Source organism: Neopelma chrysocephalum, unplaced genomic scaffold (assembly GCF_003984885.1).
Source record: "Neopelma chrysocephalum unplaced genomic scaffold, ASM398488v2 Primary Assembly neopelma1_24, whole genome shotgun sequence".
Taxonomy (NCBI): domain Eukaryota; kingdom Metazoa; phylum Chordata; class Aves; order Passeriformes; family Pipridae; genus Neopelma; species Neopelma chrysocephalum.
The window spans coordinates 3,174,593-3,193,471 of record NW_020897693.1 but is presented as its reverse complement, the minus strand read 5'-3'; the positions used below and the strand labels follow the sequence as shown (position 1 = coordinate 3,193,471).

The 18,879-nt window shown below is 42.1% G+C and overlaps 1 protein-coding gene across 5 annotated transcripts in view; it reads right to left on the bottom strand.

The window, feature by feature from the left end:
* Positions 1-17,802, bottom strand: part of SBF2 (SET binding factor 2) — a 256,955-nt gene extending 239,153 nt beyond the window's left edge. For 3 of the 5 annotated variants that reach the window (XM_027700310.1, XM_027700327.1, XM_027700320.1), the window contains exon 1: positions 17,620-17,797. In XM_027700310.1, the coding sequence (XP_027556111.1) occupies positions 17,620-17,674 (55 nt within the window). In that variant the 5' untranslated portion in view covers positions 17,675-17,797. Of the gene's footprint in view, positions 1-17,619 lie in introns of all 5 variants that reach the window. The other 2 variants (XM_027700345.1, XM_027700338.1) reach the window with 2 other exon arrangements.
* Positions 17,803-18,879: the final 1,077 nt, after the last annotated feature.

The following is an 18,879-nucleotide window of genomic DNA, read 5'->3' as shown; positions in this document are numbered from 1 at the left end:
AAATGAAGCAAAATGCACATCTATGTAAAAGATACAGCAGCAAAATAGTGGTCCTCTCTTCGAGCCAAGAAACCAGAAACCAAAATAAGCATGTGTTAAATACGCATCTTGCTTTAAAATACATGGAAAAATCCTTCATAAATAACATTCTTTATACCAAAGGTAGTGAACTTTCTGAAGTTCAAGGTGAAGGTTAACAAAGCTCTAAGTCTACTGGACATTTAGATATAGTGTGGGTTGATGTTTTCAATGCCACAAAGATACTCCACATAAACAGCAAAGTGTAACTCATTTCCAGGTTGGGTAGTTGACCAATAAAAGGAATATTTCCATAATATCAAAAATATACACATTGATGTTTAGCAAAAAGCACTTGCTTGGAATCAAAGGAAATACATACTTGACCCAAATCTTATTTGAAAGATCTCCATTTCCTGCTAAATTGCAACATCAGTGTAACTTAACGGTGCTTTACACTGGACATGCTGTCACTCTACAGATAGGGAACTATTATGACCTCCAAAAATTTAAAATCACTTTTGAATACTATTTGCCAACTATGTTAAAAATTAACATCTCTGTGAGTTCAAGATATTCTTGCAATACAAGATCAAGCCAAATTTCAAATTTTCAACACAGGGCCTATGAACGACAACATAGTTGAGACAGTAAAGACAGATAAATCCCTTCTGTCTTCCCTTCCTTCTTCTGAAAGCAGTATATTCACACACATCTCTCTTTCTTCTGCCCCAAATCAAAACAGTCCTCCCCAAATCTGAAATTTGTAAAGAAGGAATCATCTTCACAGAGGCTTTTTTGACAGCCCACACCGTGACAGTGCCACAGAGATACCATGCAACTCATTTCTCCAACTGCCCCACATTAGCCTTAAATCCAGTCTTTATTTGTAGTTCCATATCACACATCACTGCAAATTCCCATTTCACAGATTGCTCAAGCTACCCACATGTAAACCCAACCTGTAAATATTTTTTAGCAAATCTCAACATGAAAGATGTTTGCTCTGAAATTCACTTCCTCCTGATCTTCTTTCCAATCCTCTGCAATAAGAAGCTGCCTCAACTTCCAAGTCCTTTAGTTATCTCTCCACTACCTTCACAGGATTCTTCCTCTGTACACTTGCTCTCTAAAAGACAATGTTCATAATCTCTCAGTCCCTCTTCCACTGCTCTTTTTCATTCCTTATTGTTATTTAAAATACCATTTTTCTATTACGCTTTCTGTCTCCAAGCATTTACAGAGCCACGGTCCCTGAGTGAGAGGACCTGGCACACAGAGCCACACACGTTCATGCCCCAGCAGACATCATTCACACATCCGTACATCCTGATGTCATACTTAATTTAAAATTTGTTCAAAACCTACAGAATTTTGTGACTGGAAGGTCTACTACAACATTATTTTGCCCTTAACTTCCTAGCAGTTGCTGCAGACCTTTGGCTGCTGAGATGCACACTGAAAGTCCATAGGGAATTTCAGCCAGTGCCCTCCTCAGCTGCATTCACATGCATTAGTTTCTTTTAAAACCAGACTACAAAGACAAGCCCCCACACAAGTCAATCTGTTCACTCAAGCCTTAACAACAGTTTTGTGCTGCACATTTACTTTTGCATCGATCAAGGGAATTTTAAAGCTCTTCTTCTACTCAATGCACATTGGCAACACATAAAGGACGAAGGAGCAACTTTTCTCTTTTTTCCCAGAACTAACCAGCTGCTAAGATTTGTTTATTTAAGTCTGCGTGTCATTGCTCACCTACAGGTGATGAGGAGTGACAGGTCATTTGGGAGTTTCCCACCCTGTATATTTCCTGTGATTCCAGTAGGCTAAAACAATTAAATAATATTTTGATCTTACCAAAGCAAGATTTTTACACAGCAGCTGTAAAAACGCACGTTAACAATAAAATTTCTGAGTGCATTCAATGTTTTCCTCATACTGAACACTTTCAGAGCACAGATGATAAATGATGATTTACAAAGAAGAATGATTCACATATCCTGGTAGGCCAAATATTTTGTCTGGACTGACTATAGACTAAAAACAGAGCAAAAACAAAGAGTTTCCAGTAAGTTGAGCATATCTTATGGTCCATATGTATTTAGCAAAAAGTAGCTCCTTACCCACCTGCCAGAATGTCATTAATGCTGACACTCAGGCTGGTCATCCTATCTACCAGTCAAGCCCCAAACTGGTATGTGCAATCCAATATTGTAAAGCAATAGGAGATGATTTCAAGAGAATTTGGCCCCAAGTGCTTAAGCACGTTTTGCTCTGCATTCTCCAGTGCTCCATAAGCCAGGGATATGGGGGGGTGAGCAAGGCTCCAAGGCACTGGCCTTCTGTCATGCCAGAATTCCAAAGAGCTGGTGTGTCTCCATGCAAACACCCCCGAGTTACCCACTGACAGCCCCACGGAGCCTTACGGGAATGCTCTGCTGCCTAAAGTAAGAGGACTTACCTCGAGAACAAACCGGAACCGAGATGCAGTGGAATGGTTGTCAGGTCAAAACAACAACAGCCCAGAACAAGGGATCAAGTAAATAGCCACAGAATGCAATTCCACCAGTGCCTGCTTGATTTACACCAAAGGAAACCCACGCATGCCACGGATCACACTCACACAAGGGTAAACCCAAGCAGATTGCCACAGGAGTCAAAATCATCTCATGATGTCACCTTGCTCAACTACTGCATGACAAACTTTGTTCTTCACAGCTGCAGAGAAGTTACAAACAACACGTTCTTCCGAACCAAGAACAAAAAGAAAGGGTCTACTTCAAACAGGCAATCAAAATTAACACCATTGTTTGAAATACCCACAACTGCCCCCAAGTTAAATGCTATTTGTTTGTGTTCTGACTCTCAAAGGTTAACAGTTTATTTCATTCCCTCCTCGCCCAAAAACACGGCTTTCCAGTGACTTAAATTAAGTGGGGATCAACACAAAGAATGTGAATGCTGAAAAATAACATCTTGTATGCAAATTTATTTTAAATCTGCAGACATGAACTACGAAACATTACAAGGGTTACTATGTATTTGTATTTCTTTTAACACCAGCAGTCCTCACCATAGCTGACCTTTGGATAATGTGAATTGTATTTTGTCCATGTAGCATAACACTATTTCACCTGATCCCCAAGCATAGCTAAACAAGTACTGCAAAAGTTGCTAAATACTTACCTGACTAAAACAAACAAAAAAAAAATCAAATTGAAGGACCTATAATAATTGTTTTAAATGACAAATTTATTTTGTTATTTCAGGTTTTTTGACAGTTCTTCTAAAACTGTAATGCAAGGAAAAAGTGTGATTCTGTGCTTATGTGCTAAATCACCTTATTGCCATCTCCTACCCCATAAATAAGCTACAGTGCCAAGATTTTTACACATCCAAATGCGCTTCCAGTGCGCACACCTCAGCAGTGAAAATATTTTTTTTTTAATCCTCAACCCATACTTTGCAATTGTAAGAAACTGAAGGAACGGGTTGTTTGAAATTAGAGCACAAATGAAGAAAACAGAGCCGAATCCATGTCCTAGCAAACAATTAAATGCCACTTGACTACAAGCCCGTAATTAATTAATAGAACATAACCTCTCCCTTCTGAGGCTGTGGCAGGCCCAGAATATTAACTGGAGCATACTGTAATGTGTCTGTCAAAAAGGAAGGCAAATATTCTCCCAAGTGACAGTAAACCATGTTCTCTCAAGTAAGATTGCTACTTTCAGAGAGGTTTTCTACAGAAATGAGGTTTGTGTGACCAACTGCCTTTAACCCAAATAAATAAACATCCAACGACCCTGATGTGAAGAAAAGTTAGTATTCAAGACACCCTGTTCCTTGTCTGTAGCAGCACTACCAGGGCCATTCCAGACAAAAGACAAAAATGTGCAGGAATACGTCACTAATTCTGCTGTTTAGGAAATAATTTGCTAAGTTGTTTCTGAAACTCTCTCACTCTTAAAATATAATCCTATTTAGATATATCACAAAGCACCTCAAATTTAATATGCCCAGGAACACTGACTGAATATACTTTCTGCAAATTTACTCACTATACAGTCAATGATATTTAATAATAATAATGGCCCATCTTCGCGAACGAAGATTTGGGGAAAGGTCTTTTTACCTTTCCAGCCTGCGCAATGGATTTTTAGGTGAGACACAGCCTGCGCTGAACTGAGCCCACCCTTTAATCCTAAGGTTCATCTGCCGGGGCCAAGCAAGCTTGGACAATGGCAGTGAGGTCCTCAGGACGTAGGTTTGTTTAGAGTGACCTTCTCATAGATGGATGGCCTCACAGGGCTAACGACCTCCATCAGGCCAGGAGACCGGGGACTTGAACCCGTGGTCGCAGCAGTGAAAGTCCTGCACGCTAACCACTAGGCCACCAGGGGTCTCAGTCAATGATATTTACAGCAGCATTAATTCCATCTCCCAGACATGATAAGTGAGTCAATGATATTTACAGCAGCATTAATTCCATCTCCCAGACATGATAAGTGAGTTATTATGGGCTTCGATGCTCAAGTTATGGTTTGGAGTGGGTTTTGTTTTGTTTTTGATTAAAGTGACTGCAGGTACACGGTGCAGATCTGAAGTTGTTCTTTTAATATATATATAAGCATATATACATTCAAATATTTTATATATCTATATATACACATAAATTATTTATTAATCTCTGAAAATGCAGATAATAAGCACAGTAGAGGACAAGATAAGAATTCAAAGTGATCCTGAAAGACTGGAAAAAGTTATGAAAAAACATTAAGAGTATGACTAAGGAGAACTGCAAGGCTGCGAAGTTAGGTCAGAACACCTGATTGCACATGTATGGGATGGCCAAGTAGTGGTTTACTTACAAGGTTAAAGTGGACCACAAAGTGACCCTCAGTGTTGTGATGTTGAGAAACAAAAATAATTTTAAAAAAATGAGAGTGATGTCTATGTACAGAACTGCCTGAAAAACCAGCAAATAAGTGTCTCACTCTTGGTTTGGGTACAATTTCATGTAAATTACCACATCCAGTTTGGTCACCACACTTCAAGGAGAACAGAAATAACAGGCTTAAAACTATACCAAAACCCACATGACTCAAACACTACAAAAACCCTTCTAAAAAGTCAGCCAGAGGAGCACTGGAATAGACTGACAAAGCAGGCTGTGGAAGTGCTGTTATTGAGGGGTTCTGAGAATGAGTTAAACAAAGGTCCCCCCCAACCAGCAAAGGCTACAGCTGCTAATTGTGCCTTGGGAGAGAAGAACGGATCAGGCAACTCCCAGAGGTCCTGTCCAGATTTTCTTAAGAGCTAGGACTGCAGAAACCAGGGCCGAACAGGACCTCGAGGATTCACCCAACCCATTCAGGTCCCCTAGGCTGCAAAACCACAATATTTCGGGCGGGTTCTTTTCCACAATTCCAAACTGTTTATTTCTGAGTTTACTGATGCCACACCAGATACTAAGCTGAATTTTACAGAGAACTGTCCCAACAAATTCCAAGAACTTTTCCACTAAGTGACAACAGCTAAATTGGAGACCATTGCTGTGAATCCTTTCTCACCACTGATTGTATTTGCATTTATTAAAACTGCATTTCATCCAAAATTTTAACATCTAGTCACTCGGTATCATGAGCTTTTTCTGGAGCCCTTCACCACAAGCTTTAGATTCAGCTGTTACTTCAATTATTTCTTTTAATCATCTCTAAGTCTCATCCACTAACCATTCCACTTCCCTTCTTACTAGATATTTACAAGTCGAACAAAAAAGGACTGCAAAACTAATTTTGAGATCCATGCTACCAATTTTGCCTAATGACCACTTGGATCTATCACTTACTAACAGGTCAAGGGAAGTGATTCTCTCCCTCTACTCCACTCTCCTGAGACCCCACCTGGAATGTTGCATCCAGCTCTGGGAGCCCCAATATCAGAAGGATGTGGACCTGTTGGAGTCCAAAGAAGGCCATGAAGATCAGAGGGTTGAAACACCTTTGCTATGAGAACAGGCTGAGAGAGCTGGAGCTCTTCTTCCTGGAGAAGACTCCGGGGACACCTTAGAGCAGACTTTCGGTACTTAAAGAGGACTTACAAGAAATGTGGAGACAGACTTTTTAACAGGGCCTGTAGCAATAGGACAAGCAGTGGCTTTAAACTAAAAGAGGGACAATTTAGGTCAGATATTAGGAAGAAGTTCTTTGCTGTGAGGGTGGTGGGGCACTGGAACAGGTTGTCCAGAGAAGCTGTGAATGCCCAATCCCTGGGATTGTTCAAAGCCAGGTTGGATGGGGCTCTGAGTAACCCGACCTACTGGAAGGTGTCCTTGCCCAAGACAGGGGGGTTGAAACCAGATGGGTCTTTAAGGTCCAACCCAAACCATCCCATGATTCTACGATCCTTTCACCTATATGTAACTCTTGAGACTCTCACCATTAAACCAGGAACAGCTTAGATTCAGATATGAAAATGTGCTGCCAATTAAGTTTGGCAAGACCATGTTGAGAAACATATTTGTCCATCTGCTGTAAAAAATGTAGAAAGCATACGGTGCTTTGTACAGCTACATTAAGATCACTGCAGTCCAAATCTCTTCTTGGTAATTGTCAAATGCATTAGAATTAAAAAAGATTCAGTCTTGATAAAATCATAAATCTAATAAAACACAGAATTTATATTTTGGTCTTTGCAAATCTGTTTTCAAACCTTTAAGAAAACACATTAGGTAGGGAGTACGTACCAGTCAGTAAGTAATGAGGGTTTCCTACTGCTCAACAACTACTGCTGATTTCTAGACTTCATAAGGGGATTTTTAAAACAGTTAGACACCTCTATCAGATTTTTCACAGAAGCCACATGCTTGTCCTTTCAGGGTTGACAGAGTTTTGCAGAATAATAACTTTTGCTACAAAACCTGTGTAGTTTGACAGAAAAAAAGTGGAAAATCAGATAGCTGGAAGACAAAGATGATTATCAAACGTGAGGATACATCACAGAAACTCATCAGAATATCTTTATAGTCTAAGTTTTTACCCTTGAGATTTTTCAACCCAAAGATGAATCAGTAAAAATGCTCTTCATAAAACAGGAACTGGTTTTTAATTCAGAACTATATCCTGAGTCTTCTGCTTCAGGATTTCAAGGTATTTTATTAGTAGCCATGACCTAAGTTTTATAAGAAACCTAAAACAAGAAAAATTACTGATTTTTGTGGCATCAGGGAGGAGAAGGAAGAAAGAAGTTAGTAATGGGAGACAATGCAACCCACAAATCTTACTAGAACTTTAGAAACACTGGCTGAGAATAAACAGAACACACACAACTCAGTTGCAGAGGAAGATAGGAGTTGCATGGGTTTATTTTTCAGCATCCTATCCTTAACCATCACAACTCTGTAAAACAGAACATCTCCAAGGTCACTCCCATAAGACAGAAACGATGGGTGCAGTCTTTTTTTAAAAAAAAATTATTACTGTTATTATTGCTTTTATATAAATCTCACCTCTGGGATTTCTAACTTCAAATAATGGTAAACATATTCTGAAGAAAACAACAGTTTTCTGAGTCAAGCCTCTAAAATCCTACTTCATTGTAAGGGAGAACAATCCTCATTTTTGTTAGAATTAAGTATGGATGTAAATTGTTACCTTCTGTCTTCTGCTGGGCTACCAGCAAGAAGAGCAGCTATGGTTATCAATGACCATGTCTACAGACTAGGCAAGTGAAGCCACGTTCTTGAACTGCAGTTTTCTAAAAATGGCCATTTACTAAAAAAACTAAACCACATTTTCTTAAAATTAAAAACAAACAAAGAAAGAAACCCATCAGTATGCACGTAAACAATTTTTTTTAAATGCCAAAACATCTCACGAGGTCAGAAAGGCAGCAAGCCTGTTTTCTGGGTACTTTTCAAGACCACTCTCTCACAAAAAAAATAAAAAGCTTCAGCGACAGTCTTGTTTCTTCCAAAAAGATGCCATGTGGCAAAAGAGAACAAAATAATAAAAAGCAGCCTCCACAAGAATATTTTGTTAAATATGTATGATCTCATCTCTCTTAATAATAAACACTATAAACAAAATATTTGGAAAACACAGTACTGAAACAACAACCTCACAAAAGTATCACTACTTGAATCAACACTGTTTACTCAGTGGCAAACCTGGTATCATTATTTATGCACACTAATCAAACAGGAAAGAGAATCTTTTGAAAGAAGAGTTTTGAATTCCAAATCACAAACATGTGGCTCTCTATGGCTTTGTTTTCTTTTCTGTTGCCTGTAACTGAAACAACATGCCACTTGCTTTGGCTGTCCCGCTGAATCACGGTGCCACCTCAGCTCACACACCACAGCTCGGCCACTCCGGCCCCAGGGCAGCTCACTGAGGGGCTTTGGGATGCTCTAGTCCTCTTTGCTGTTAACAACTAATCCCTCTGAGCTGTAAAAGGGAGTGTATGCCCCACGCCTCAATCATTCCAGGTATCCCGGCTTAAGGCACGTTTACTGGCAGCTTGAGTCAAAACCTCAGCTCATTAGTGGAAGCGGCACCGAACTGGCACCAGCGCCTAAAATCGCTGTAGGGGCAGCTGCCTCCAGCTAAAGGGCACATCTGAGACTTTCACAGGCATTATCTTAACTCACTTTAGCAAAGTGGACCAGAATTTACTACTGAAAATAAGCATTTAAGTTTTAGCTACTATAAAATATCTAGGGAAGAAACATTTCTCTGCAGCCCCTTGAACCCTCAGACCTTGCAAGGATTTCTGAACGCAATTTCTGACTATTTATTACCACAGAAAACATCCTTTTCTTCTGTGTATATGCCTTATTATCTTATTTGTTTCGGAAACACCATCCATTCCAAATCTTGGGCTTTCTACCACTGCTGAATCTATTGAATTAAGAATAATTCAATAATTGCATTTCTAAGAAACGTGGGGTGAATCCCAAAGGCAGCACTCAGCCAGCAGCCCTTCCCTCCCTTAGCAGAGAATTCCAGATAGTTCCTCAGCTGCAGCCAGGCACAATCTATGGCTCAGGCAGAGGCCCCGGGGCAAGATACCCTCAAAAAGCAAATTGTGCCTGGCAGCCTGGCAGCAGCCACAGCAGCAGGAACTCCAAAAGGCCCCACTGCTCCACCAAATGAGCACTGAGCCTCCCAACTGCACAAAGCCAGCTCCAGGATTTACCAGTACTGTGAGCTTTCAAAGCTGGGATAGAAGACAATATCAAGGCCAAATCCAGACACTTCTACTAGGCACAATTAATTCAGTAACAATTTTCCATCAGCCACATTAGGATCCACTACCAGCTCTTAAAGATCAGTATTGAGAGCTATGTCCATCACTAAACAAAATACAGTGAAGAGAAAAAATTCTCACAGACTGAAGGTTTTAAGAAATCTCTCTAGAAGAGAGAGCCTAGAAATAGATTAAATTACCTATATGGGAAAAAAATGTGGGTTTAAATCTGTGTTTTAGGAAGGAAAAGTATGATCAATTTTTGTTTGATATCTTCTTAAAAAAATTCTACGTTCTTAAAAAATATGAAACCTACTAGTTGTCTCTTCACAAATTATCAAAAAAGGAAGAAAATGGAAATCCTCCTGTAACTTCTACTAGAATGATTTGTGTTAGTTTAAAAATAGCGTACACAAACAATATAGACCACTAACAGCCTAGTCATCACACAAGCTTCACAAAACTACTATATATTTTTCTGGGAAAACACACTATTTATGAAGAAACAGCTCTGCAGGAGCAAAGCGTGTGGCTTTCTTCTTCTTTTTTTATGCAATTGCAATTTGCGTGTTTATGAAAAGCAGTCTGTGTAAGAGAATGAAAAAGCACATATTTCCTAATTTAACCTTTCTTAAAAAGTACAGTATGCCCATTCAAGAGTATTCTAAGAATTAAAAGTCCATTACAGTTGTATTCATGACAAGATCACAACCTTATCCTTTGAGCCTTGAGTATTCTGTTAGTCACACAGTCAGCTTATGCTTACTGCCACTTAGGAACTAGATTTATAGTTCACAGAACAATAGTGACAAAAAAGGATGAGTGTCTGCATTTCTTTGTCCAAAGCAAAAATACACATGTTAAACGTACAAACTTAAGCTGTGAAAGAGTTTAACAACACAGTGGTCAAGTTAAAAGTTTTACTGTGCTGCAACTGGTGCAGTTACAAGAAACTGAGAAACACGAGTGTGATGTTTTTTAGACACACACATAGCTCACAGCCATAAGCATCACTAATGGTGGTCTAACCCCTTATTCTATAGCTATTTTCAATTATTTTTTATATAGCCAAACTAAATGTACCATCTAAAGTCCCAATGCTTAACATCTGTCTCTAGCTCCATTACTTCAATAAAACTTCACACCACATACTTTTTCTGCTTCTAAGAAATAAGACTGGAGGGAAAAGCACAATTTTTGCCTTAACTAAAATTCTACCAAATACTCTTTTAGGCCCAAAATTTACAGCAGGGACAAAACCTGGCCTTGTTGTTTATGTGATGAATTGACATTTCTTTATTTAAAGATCAAAACCATAAGAAATCAGACTGACTGGCCAAGAGGACTTCATCTCAGAAAAACAGAGTAGATAAAAAGGGTTAAACAGATATTAAGAGTGAGAGAAGGAAGGAGAAAGCAAAAGAGACTGTAGGAGATTCTTCTGGGGTAAACTTAGAAAACCAAATTAGAAGACAGAAAGAATTTCCAAACACCAGAATGTGTCAAACAGAGTAATCAGAGGGAGTGGCCAGTTTTATGGAGAAGGGTTCCCAAACCACATGGAAGCGACGTGCAGCCCACTACGGAGTGTGAAGGGGACACTGCCAACAACACTCAATACTCTTGGCACTGTTATTTATGGCATCTGGCAAAAGTAGCTCGACAAAACCCATCTTCCAAATGCACAATATTCCACAACTGAAGTCAAGGTTCTAGAAAAAAGAGTTGTCACCCTTTGCATCCACAAGTATCTGAGAAATCCTCCGCTAGAATGTCTCATCTTCCTTCCAGTTGCTATTCCAGTAGACTCAATGTGTGAGTACAACATTTAAAAAGATGTTTTCAATATTGCTGAAGATCTATCCAAGGGTCAGATAGGGAATTTTCTAAGGTTCTAAATCCTAGGCAACAACATATGAACCACAGTAAAAGGACATTATTCCCACCTTCTTTTTCCCCCCCCTTGAATTTCTGAGTGATTAATTTTGTAAGCCCAGTAACATTCCTTTTGTCTCTTTTTATCCATTGAGGTTTCCCATGGTCCAATGGGGTTTTGGATGACACTCTTCTGAATTTGTATCCAAAATTATGATGATTTTTGTTTTTCCTGTATATTAGCATTCCTCTAGGGCAGCTACACAAAACCCCAGACCGTACTGTCACCAACTACTGGTTTTGGCTGCAGTACTGAGAGCCTGTCACTTATGTCCAGCTTAGTGGAAATTTTGTGATTAGTTACTTTGTCACCTTGAGCACAAGACTACTACAAAGCGAAGAATTCAAACTGTGTTCAATGACTTCATTTTTTCACAGTATTCAACTTGCAGAAGATTGAAAACTGATAACTGTAAACATTAGAGACATGAAATCATTATCTATCTAGTCACTAACAGATAAGCAATAACCAGCATGTTCTTGGCTCAATGAGCAGGGATTTAGCTGCCAAATCCCAATCAACACTAATTGGATTGTCCTTGACTTCAGAATATACCACTGACACCACAGGAGTAATTTATTTCAACAAATACATATAACTGCAATACAATTCTCAAGCACCAAGCAGAAGAAAATTAATCTCATCAAGACTGATAGTGTTATTGCTAGAAATAATTTTTTTTTCACTATATAAGCAAGGAGCTTAAAAGTCTCATGTTACTGCCACGGAGGAGTAAAAGGAGAGATGAATCAAAGGAAAGCTTCCTACTTATCAGTATATATTTGTATGATACCACTTTCACTGACATTTATCAAGGTTGAACAGTGACTCTGCTGTTACACATTTTAAAAATGATTCCACAGTGACTGTGAGGTTTCCTTCATTTTTTATTTTTTAAGTACCAGCAGCTGGGAAGGTTGGTACTTTAAATTCATGTCAGTGAATTACCACAGCAGTATAATTATCATCCTCACTGTTATAAGACAAGACTATTATGTTTGTGATGTTGCAGAAATTAAATGTCAGTCTCATTGTCCCTCCACTAAAAAATATGCTTGTGGTCATAGAAGGCCAGTGCTTAACTAACTTGCATAACAAACTGTTTTCCATGAACAGGCTGCAGGAAAGGTGTCTTTTGTCTAATAATCCACAAAGCTAATCCAGGACAGAAAAGGGGAGCGAGTTCCTTGACTGCAATTTGGTCAAAAAGATATGAAAGGCTACTTCCCTGAACATAGTCTGTGTCCTCGTATTTGAGAACAAATGAAGACAACTCAGAGAAAAAAATCAGCCTCCATGAATGTCTTGGTTTAAAATGAAAGGCTGAAAAAAATGTATTTTTATTGCTGTTATTTTAAGTTCTTTAGAAATATTCATTTGTATTCATTCATTTGAGGGAAAGAAAAGGTACATGATCTGTATTGATTTTAAGATTTCTCTAAAATGAAAACAAATCCATGAATCAAAATAACAATATTTTTTGAGTCAACATTATGTATCAGAAGAAACTGCTCAAACACCTTTTTATGAAGACATCCTACCAAAAAATACTGGGAGGGAGGTTTCCTCCAAGCAGACTTTCAAGACAGCCTTAACTCACGCAAAAAAAAAAATATATAACAAACAAACATCACCACAAAAAAACCCTCACAAACAAACAAAACCACAAGCAATGGAAATATTCTTTTCTCATTTCGTTTCAGCATAGCATTGTGGAATCTGTTGTATTTGAAAACAAGAGGAGGAGGTTTGTAGGAAGAGATAATTTCATTTACTAGGGCAACTCATTTGTTTGACGAAGTTTTCGGGCAGCCATGCCCTACCCAGCCACAGCCAACTACAGTCATCTCTCACCAACACGCACTTACATTCTGCTCCAGTCCTGATACTACACTGTAATGGAAGGAAACATCAATTAAATTTGATGTTTCATCCCATTACAGCTACAAGAGCCTCCTGCCACAAGAAGAAGGATTTGTTGGGTTTTTTAATCCCTTTCAGATTTCTGTGGATTGTATTTGAATCAAATTAAGCCACAGCACAGATAAGAAAGTCACTGAAGTAACACCTTTATTCTCTTATTTTTCTACATTTTCTGTTTTACAGAGGTTGCATATCAAGACAGCAAGAAATCATCTGCTCCTTTTACATACACTAGCCCAAGGGAATGCCCAACTATGAACATATAACAAATACACCAAAAAAAAATCTTCATGATATTCTATTCTCCACAGGTAAAATCTGCTCACAGAAAAAAAAAAAAAGGAATCAGACAACTCCATTTAGGAACTTCTCCCCCTCTATCAAGAATCACTTGTCTAGTTTCAAAATCCACCAAGATACGAAGCTATGTTAGACAACAAAGGCTTCCCTGAAAAGAAGTTGATAAAAATCAGAACAGAAACAACCACAACAGAGCCTACACATGTTATACCAGCATTTATCAGTTATGACAACAGCCAAATAAAACTGCTATACTGTTGCAAGCCTTCTGTCATACACATTGCAACTGTATGCACAAGAAAGAACAAAACATCCCTCTGTCTTCTTACAGCGACCAAGCCTCACCGAAAATATCCTGTCCCACCTCACAGGTTTTCTCAGTGAACTGCTGGGTACACAACAGCACCCTACAGGAAAGCTGCTATGGGTGTATGGGCAAGTTAATCCAGTATTTGGATCCTCTCTTCTTACTCCTTACCTTTCAGCTGCTGAGTTAAGAAAGACACAAAATGTTCTTTTACCTTTTCCAAGTATCACCATACGTAAATTCTAGGGAGAGATTTATGGTTGGGGCTTATACCAGCAAAACCAAAACCAAGCAAAACAAAAAGGCATTTTCTCATGCCCTTCTGTGATCTTTGCAAACATCTGTGTTCTTCCTAAATCCCATCCACATTCCATTATTCAAACATATTAAATGGGAATGTTTTGGTGAAGCACATCAAACACACTTCAAAAATCCATGCAAAAATAAAATGGATACACAGCAAGGCCTTCTGGGGTTTCTTCTAGCTGTTAACCCAGAATGCCTACATTTTCTAGCACCTTTGTTCCCTTCAGAGACTTCTGTAAGTGCCTTCTGTAGCCATAATAGTTACATAATAGTTTTATAGTGTGCTGGTATGTTTGGGGAAAATGTGGTTATCTACCCTAGACAAGGTTCAGCTGAAGGCAAAATAAACACAGAAAAGCAATCAACCTTAGTGTATGACTGAAATCCTTCATATTCCCACTGTTCAGACAAAAAAATGGGGTTTTATTAAATTTGGGGGATTTATCTAATCTGGTTTCTCAGGACAATGAACATGAACTTCTGACAGGAGCTACTGCTCTTGCAGTTCCTTGTAGAGGCTCAGAACGAGTTCTCAAAATACAGAGCAGCAATTAAAACTGTGATATATCTCAGCTCAGTTTTGTGGTGAAAGACACAGACTTAAGCAGGAACACAGACAAATGCACCTGAAAAACATAAAAAGCTGGGCGAATCAGGTCATCCTCTACAACACAAAGCCTTCTCAACTTCCTACGTGCCTGCAACTCTACTGACATTTGTCACCAGCAAAGCTCATTCTCCGCTCGGGCGGAGTCTGTGCGTCCTGCCAAGCGTGAATAAACTGCCTGCTAGGCAAACTATCCAGAGGCCTCCATTACTTTCTCCGGAGCATGTAGGAGACTAAGGCACCTCACTAACATTGTCCATGGTTCCATGACCACTTAAGCTGCTATACGTTCAGGGTGGACTGATCTGTCTTCTGGAATGCTCCTGATCATCCTTTACGCCAATCCTGACATTCATCTGACATCCCGGTGAGCCAGCTCTGCTTGAAAAATTAGCAGAAAAGTAACCCAGCAACAAAATAATACAGCAACACAGGCAAAATGCTCAGCAAGAAAGGCCTTTTTGACAGGTCACCATACTAAAGCAAGCTGAAAATGAAAGGAAGATTTAACACAATGGGAATGACAGCACTAGGACTGCTGTAACATCATTTTACACAGGCCTAGATCAGACCAGGAATGGACATTCGTATGTTTGACTCCCAAAGGATACACTCTTTGGTTTATACGAGGACAAAAAAACCGCTCACTTCCCCTTAAGACTATGTTGTAGTACCTCAATAACAAAGTTGTTCTGCAACAAGAAAAATGTAGAAATCTGCTCTTAAATTGCACAAGTGCACGGACGCTGCATTTTAGACATTTACAGCAAACTGGCTTTGAATAAAGCCAGATAATCTGCGCAGGAAAGCAATAAATTTACCACATTTTCAGTGGTATTGCAGATATTGGCACATGTAAATAAATCCATATAACCAGCCAGAGCAGATGATGGCTCCTACAGAGAGACTGCAGACACAGTGGGGCTTCTCTGGGAGAACAGTCACTGCCATAAACCTCCTTCCATATTAACCACAAGCGCACATTATCCCAACTGCTGCTGACATACAGGTTGGGGAAAAGGGGGAAGGTTACAGGATTTTTGTTTGCTTGTTTACACAAAGACACTCCACAGATTATGCCTGAAATAAAACCACAACACTATAAAATGTAATTACACCCAACATTAAAATCAAACACGTTAAATCCAAGCCAGAATGTTGCTGAAGATGAAAAAAAAAAAAAAAGAGAGAACATACTTAAAAATATAAAAGCTTCAAGAGCAGCAAGTCTATAATCCTAGAAATGTTTGTCCATGCTTTTCATATGGGAGGAAGCATAATAAATGCATCAAGAAACTACCATTTTATAAGAAAAATAAAGGTCAGTACTCTATGTATTATGGGATTGCATGTGGGGGTAAAGGAATTTGGAAAACAATGCATGCCTAGTCTTCAACAGAATGTTGTTCCTTCAAGCATTTTTATTATGAAGCATTAAAGTAGCAACAAGTAATTTAAATAATGAAGTCTAAATAGTTACTTTCTGGGCATGACCTTTTCAAATTAAGGTTTGGGATTTATTTCTGAATCTGCTCAATTTCATCCATGCAAGCAGTTCTACTAACCTTCACGAGACAATTTATGTACAGGAAGTTAAACACATACTTAAACCTACAGATGAAGACATTTTACAAATACAAAGCTTTCCAATGCAATCTGTAATTTTATTTCACATACTGGCTACGTCAGATTGATCATACCCTGGAAGTAAGCAGCCTACTCGCTTTGTCTTCTTAAAAGCACACCTCGATTTTTTGGTTGCTTCTTTGTTTTGATTTGGGCCTCTTTGCCTTGTCGGGGAAAAGTTCCAAACAGGAGAGGGACAAAAAGGGAGATCTTTATTTTAAATATAAAATACTCTCCATTTCACATGTCTTAATTTTGACAGTACAATTAGGACAAGCCAAATGGGGTGGGAGAGGGAACCAGGCCACAATTGAAGGAATAATAATACGGGTATAGTAAAATTCAAGAGACCCTTAGCAGAACTTTGCAAGACGCTGTATCTTTAAACACACAGATACAACGGTTTCTCTAAAAATTACATTTCTTTAAAAGAAAAATAATTCTTAGTCCGAATTTATTAGCTACGCTTTTAGAACGAACAAATACAGATTACACGCAATTGCTACTTCAAAGAACTACTCTGAGTAACAAACTTGAGGGTTGCTTGGTTTATGCACAGACAAATAAATCAGAGGACATTAAAATGTTTAAAATATTGTTTATTAACAACATACATTCAAAGGATCGCTCTGAAACACCCGGACAAGCGCACACCAGTTGACAATCACTTCATTTTCGAATCAGTTCGCGCACTGATTTAAGGTCTCTCTGGTATCACAACGGCCAGTTACGTAACACAAACCACTCTCTCTTTCCCCACAAAGCGACAGCCGATAACACCACTTCCCTTTCCCCCCGGGCAGACAGAACGCATCCCGAGCCTTAAGGAAAAGCAGCCATTCCCGGGGAGCCATTCCCGAGAGCCTCCCCGGGGTTCCCGCAGCACAGCTCAACAGGCGGCAGTTAATCAATGAGACGGGGCAAACACCCCGCTGCTCCCCGGCCCCCCCCGGCCTTTGTTCTCCCGGGAGCCGCGGGTGTCCGCGGCTCAGCCCCGGGACACAGGTGGGGACCGATTTAACCTGCCCGCGCTCTCGGGAAGGATCCGCCGCCGCTCCCGGCGGGCGGGGCAGGGCCGGGGGGCGCCCCGGCCGGGCGGTGCGGGAGCCCCTCCGCTTCCCCGCCGGCCCCGCTCCGCCTCGGGAAAGGGGCATTAATCCTCCCCTGGCCCCGCTGCCCTCGCCCCCTCCTCCCGCGGCCGGACGCGCTCCCCGTGTGCGCCGCAGTCTCCTCCTCCCGCGGCCCGGCCGGAGGCGGGCGGGGGCCGGGGCCGGGCAGGAGCGCGGAGCAGGGGGGAGCGGCCAGGCGCGGCGGGGCAGCGCTGCGCGCAGCCACACCTACCTGTCTTCTCGTGGTCATAGCCCACCACGATGAAGTAGTCGGCCAGCCTGGCCATGGCTGCGCGGGGCGCGCCTCGGCCTCACCACCCCTGCGGCTGCGGCGGCGGCTCCGGGCGGGCTCAGCATCCTCCGCTCCGCGCCCGCCGCAGGAGGAGCGGCAGCACCTCAGCCATGTTGGAGGCGCGGGCGCGCCGTGCGCCTGCGCGCCGCCCGGACCGCTCGCCGTGACCCCGCGGGCTGGGCGGGGGCTGGGGCGGCCCGGCCGCGCTGTCCCGGGATCTCCCGAGCTCCCGCTATCCTGGGCTGTCCCGCTATCCCAGGCCGCCCGCTGCCCCGGCACGAACCGGTGCCAGCGCCAGTGCCTCCCTTCGGAGCCCCCCGCGGGCGGGGAGGGCCCAGCGGGGGAGGTCCGTGCCCCGCCCGCGGTGGGCTTTGTGTGCCGGCAGCCGCCCTGCGCGGTGCCCGCCCGGGGGGCGGCGGGACCGGGCCGCGCTCCCCGTTACTGAAGACAAACGCGGCGGAGCCGAGCGCTCCGCACGCCCGGACAGAGCCGGGTGCCTGGGCAGGACCGCACCTCACCGCTCCCGAGAGGAGCTGCCGGGGCCGGGCATCGCTCCCGCCGAGGCTCCGCGAAAATGGAACCCGGCTAATGCGAGCTTGTGCCATCCCCGCCAGCCCGGCCTCGGGAACCGGGACTGGCGCTTCCAGGATGTTTCCTGTTTACGTTTCGTCCGGGATGTGCGGGACGTGCCGCCGCGGGGGGAGCCGTCCCGCGGCTCGGCCGGGCTCTGTGGCTGTGCCGAGGGACAGGGAGGTCTCGGCCCCGGTCCCCTCTCACAGCAGCGGCCGCGGCCCCGGAGAGGGGTCTCAGGCGGGGGATGAGCCTGGCGGGGCAGTGGCCGGAGGTGCCTCGGCCTGACCCGCCTAGTCCCGGACACGCTGGCCGGGCACGGGCTGTGGCAGCGCCGGAGGTGCCGTGTTACTGCTTATAATGTACAGACGAGGCCGACACCTTTGGGACTGTCGCCCCCGAGACCCTGGTGGGCTCTGCCAGCAGTGGCAGAGATGCTGGTGATGAACGAACGTGGTGTCTGACAGCACAGCGTTTGAGTAGCGGGTCACATTGATCTTCATCGCTGGTCTACTCTGGCCTCCAATCGGGAGGCCTGGAGACACACCATCTATAACGCTGCTGCTTCCTTTGAGAGCGCACGCAGGATCACCATTGAAGAGAAAAGACAATGCAGAAAGAATTGTGTCT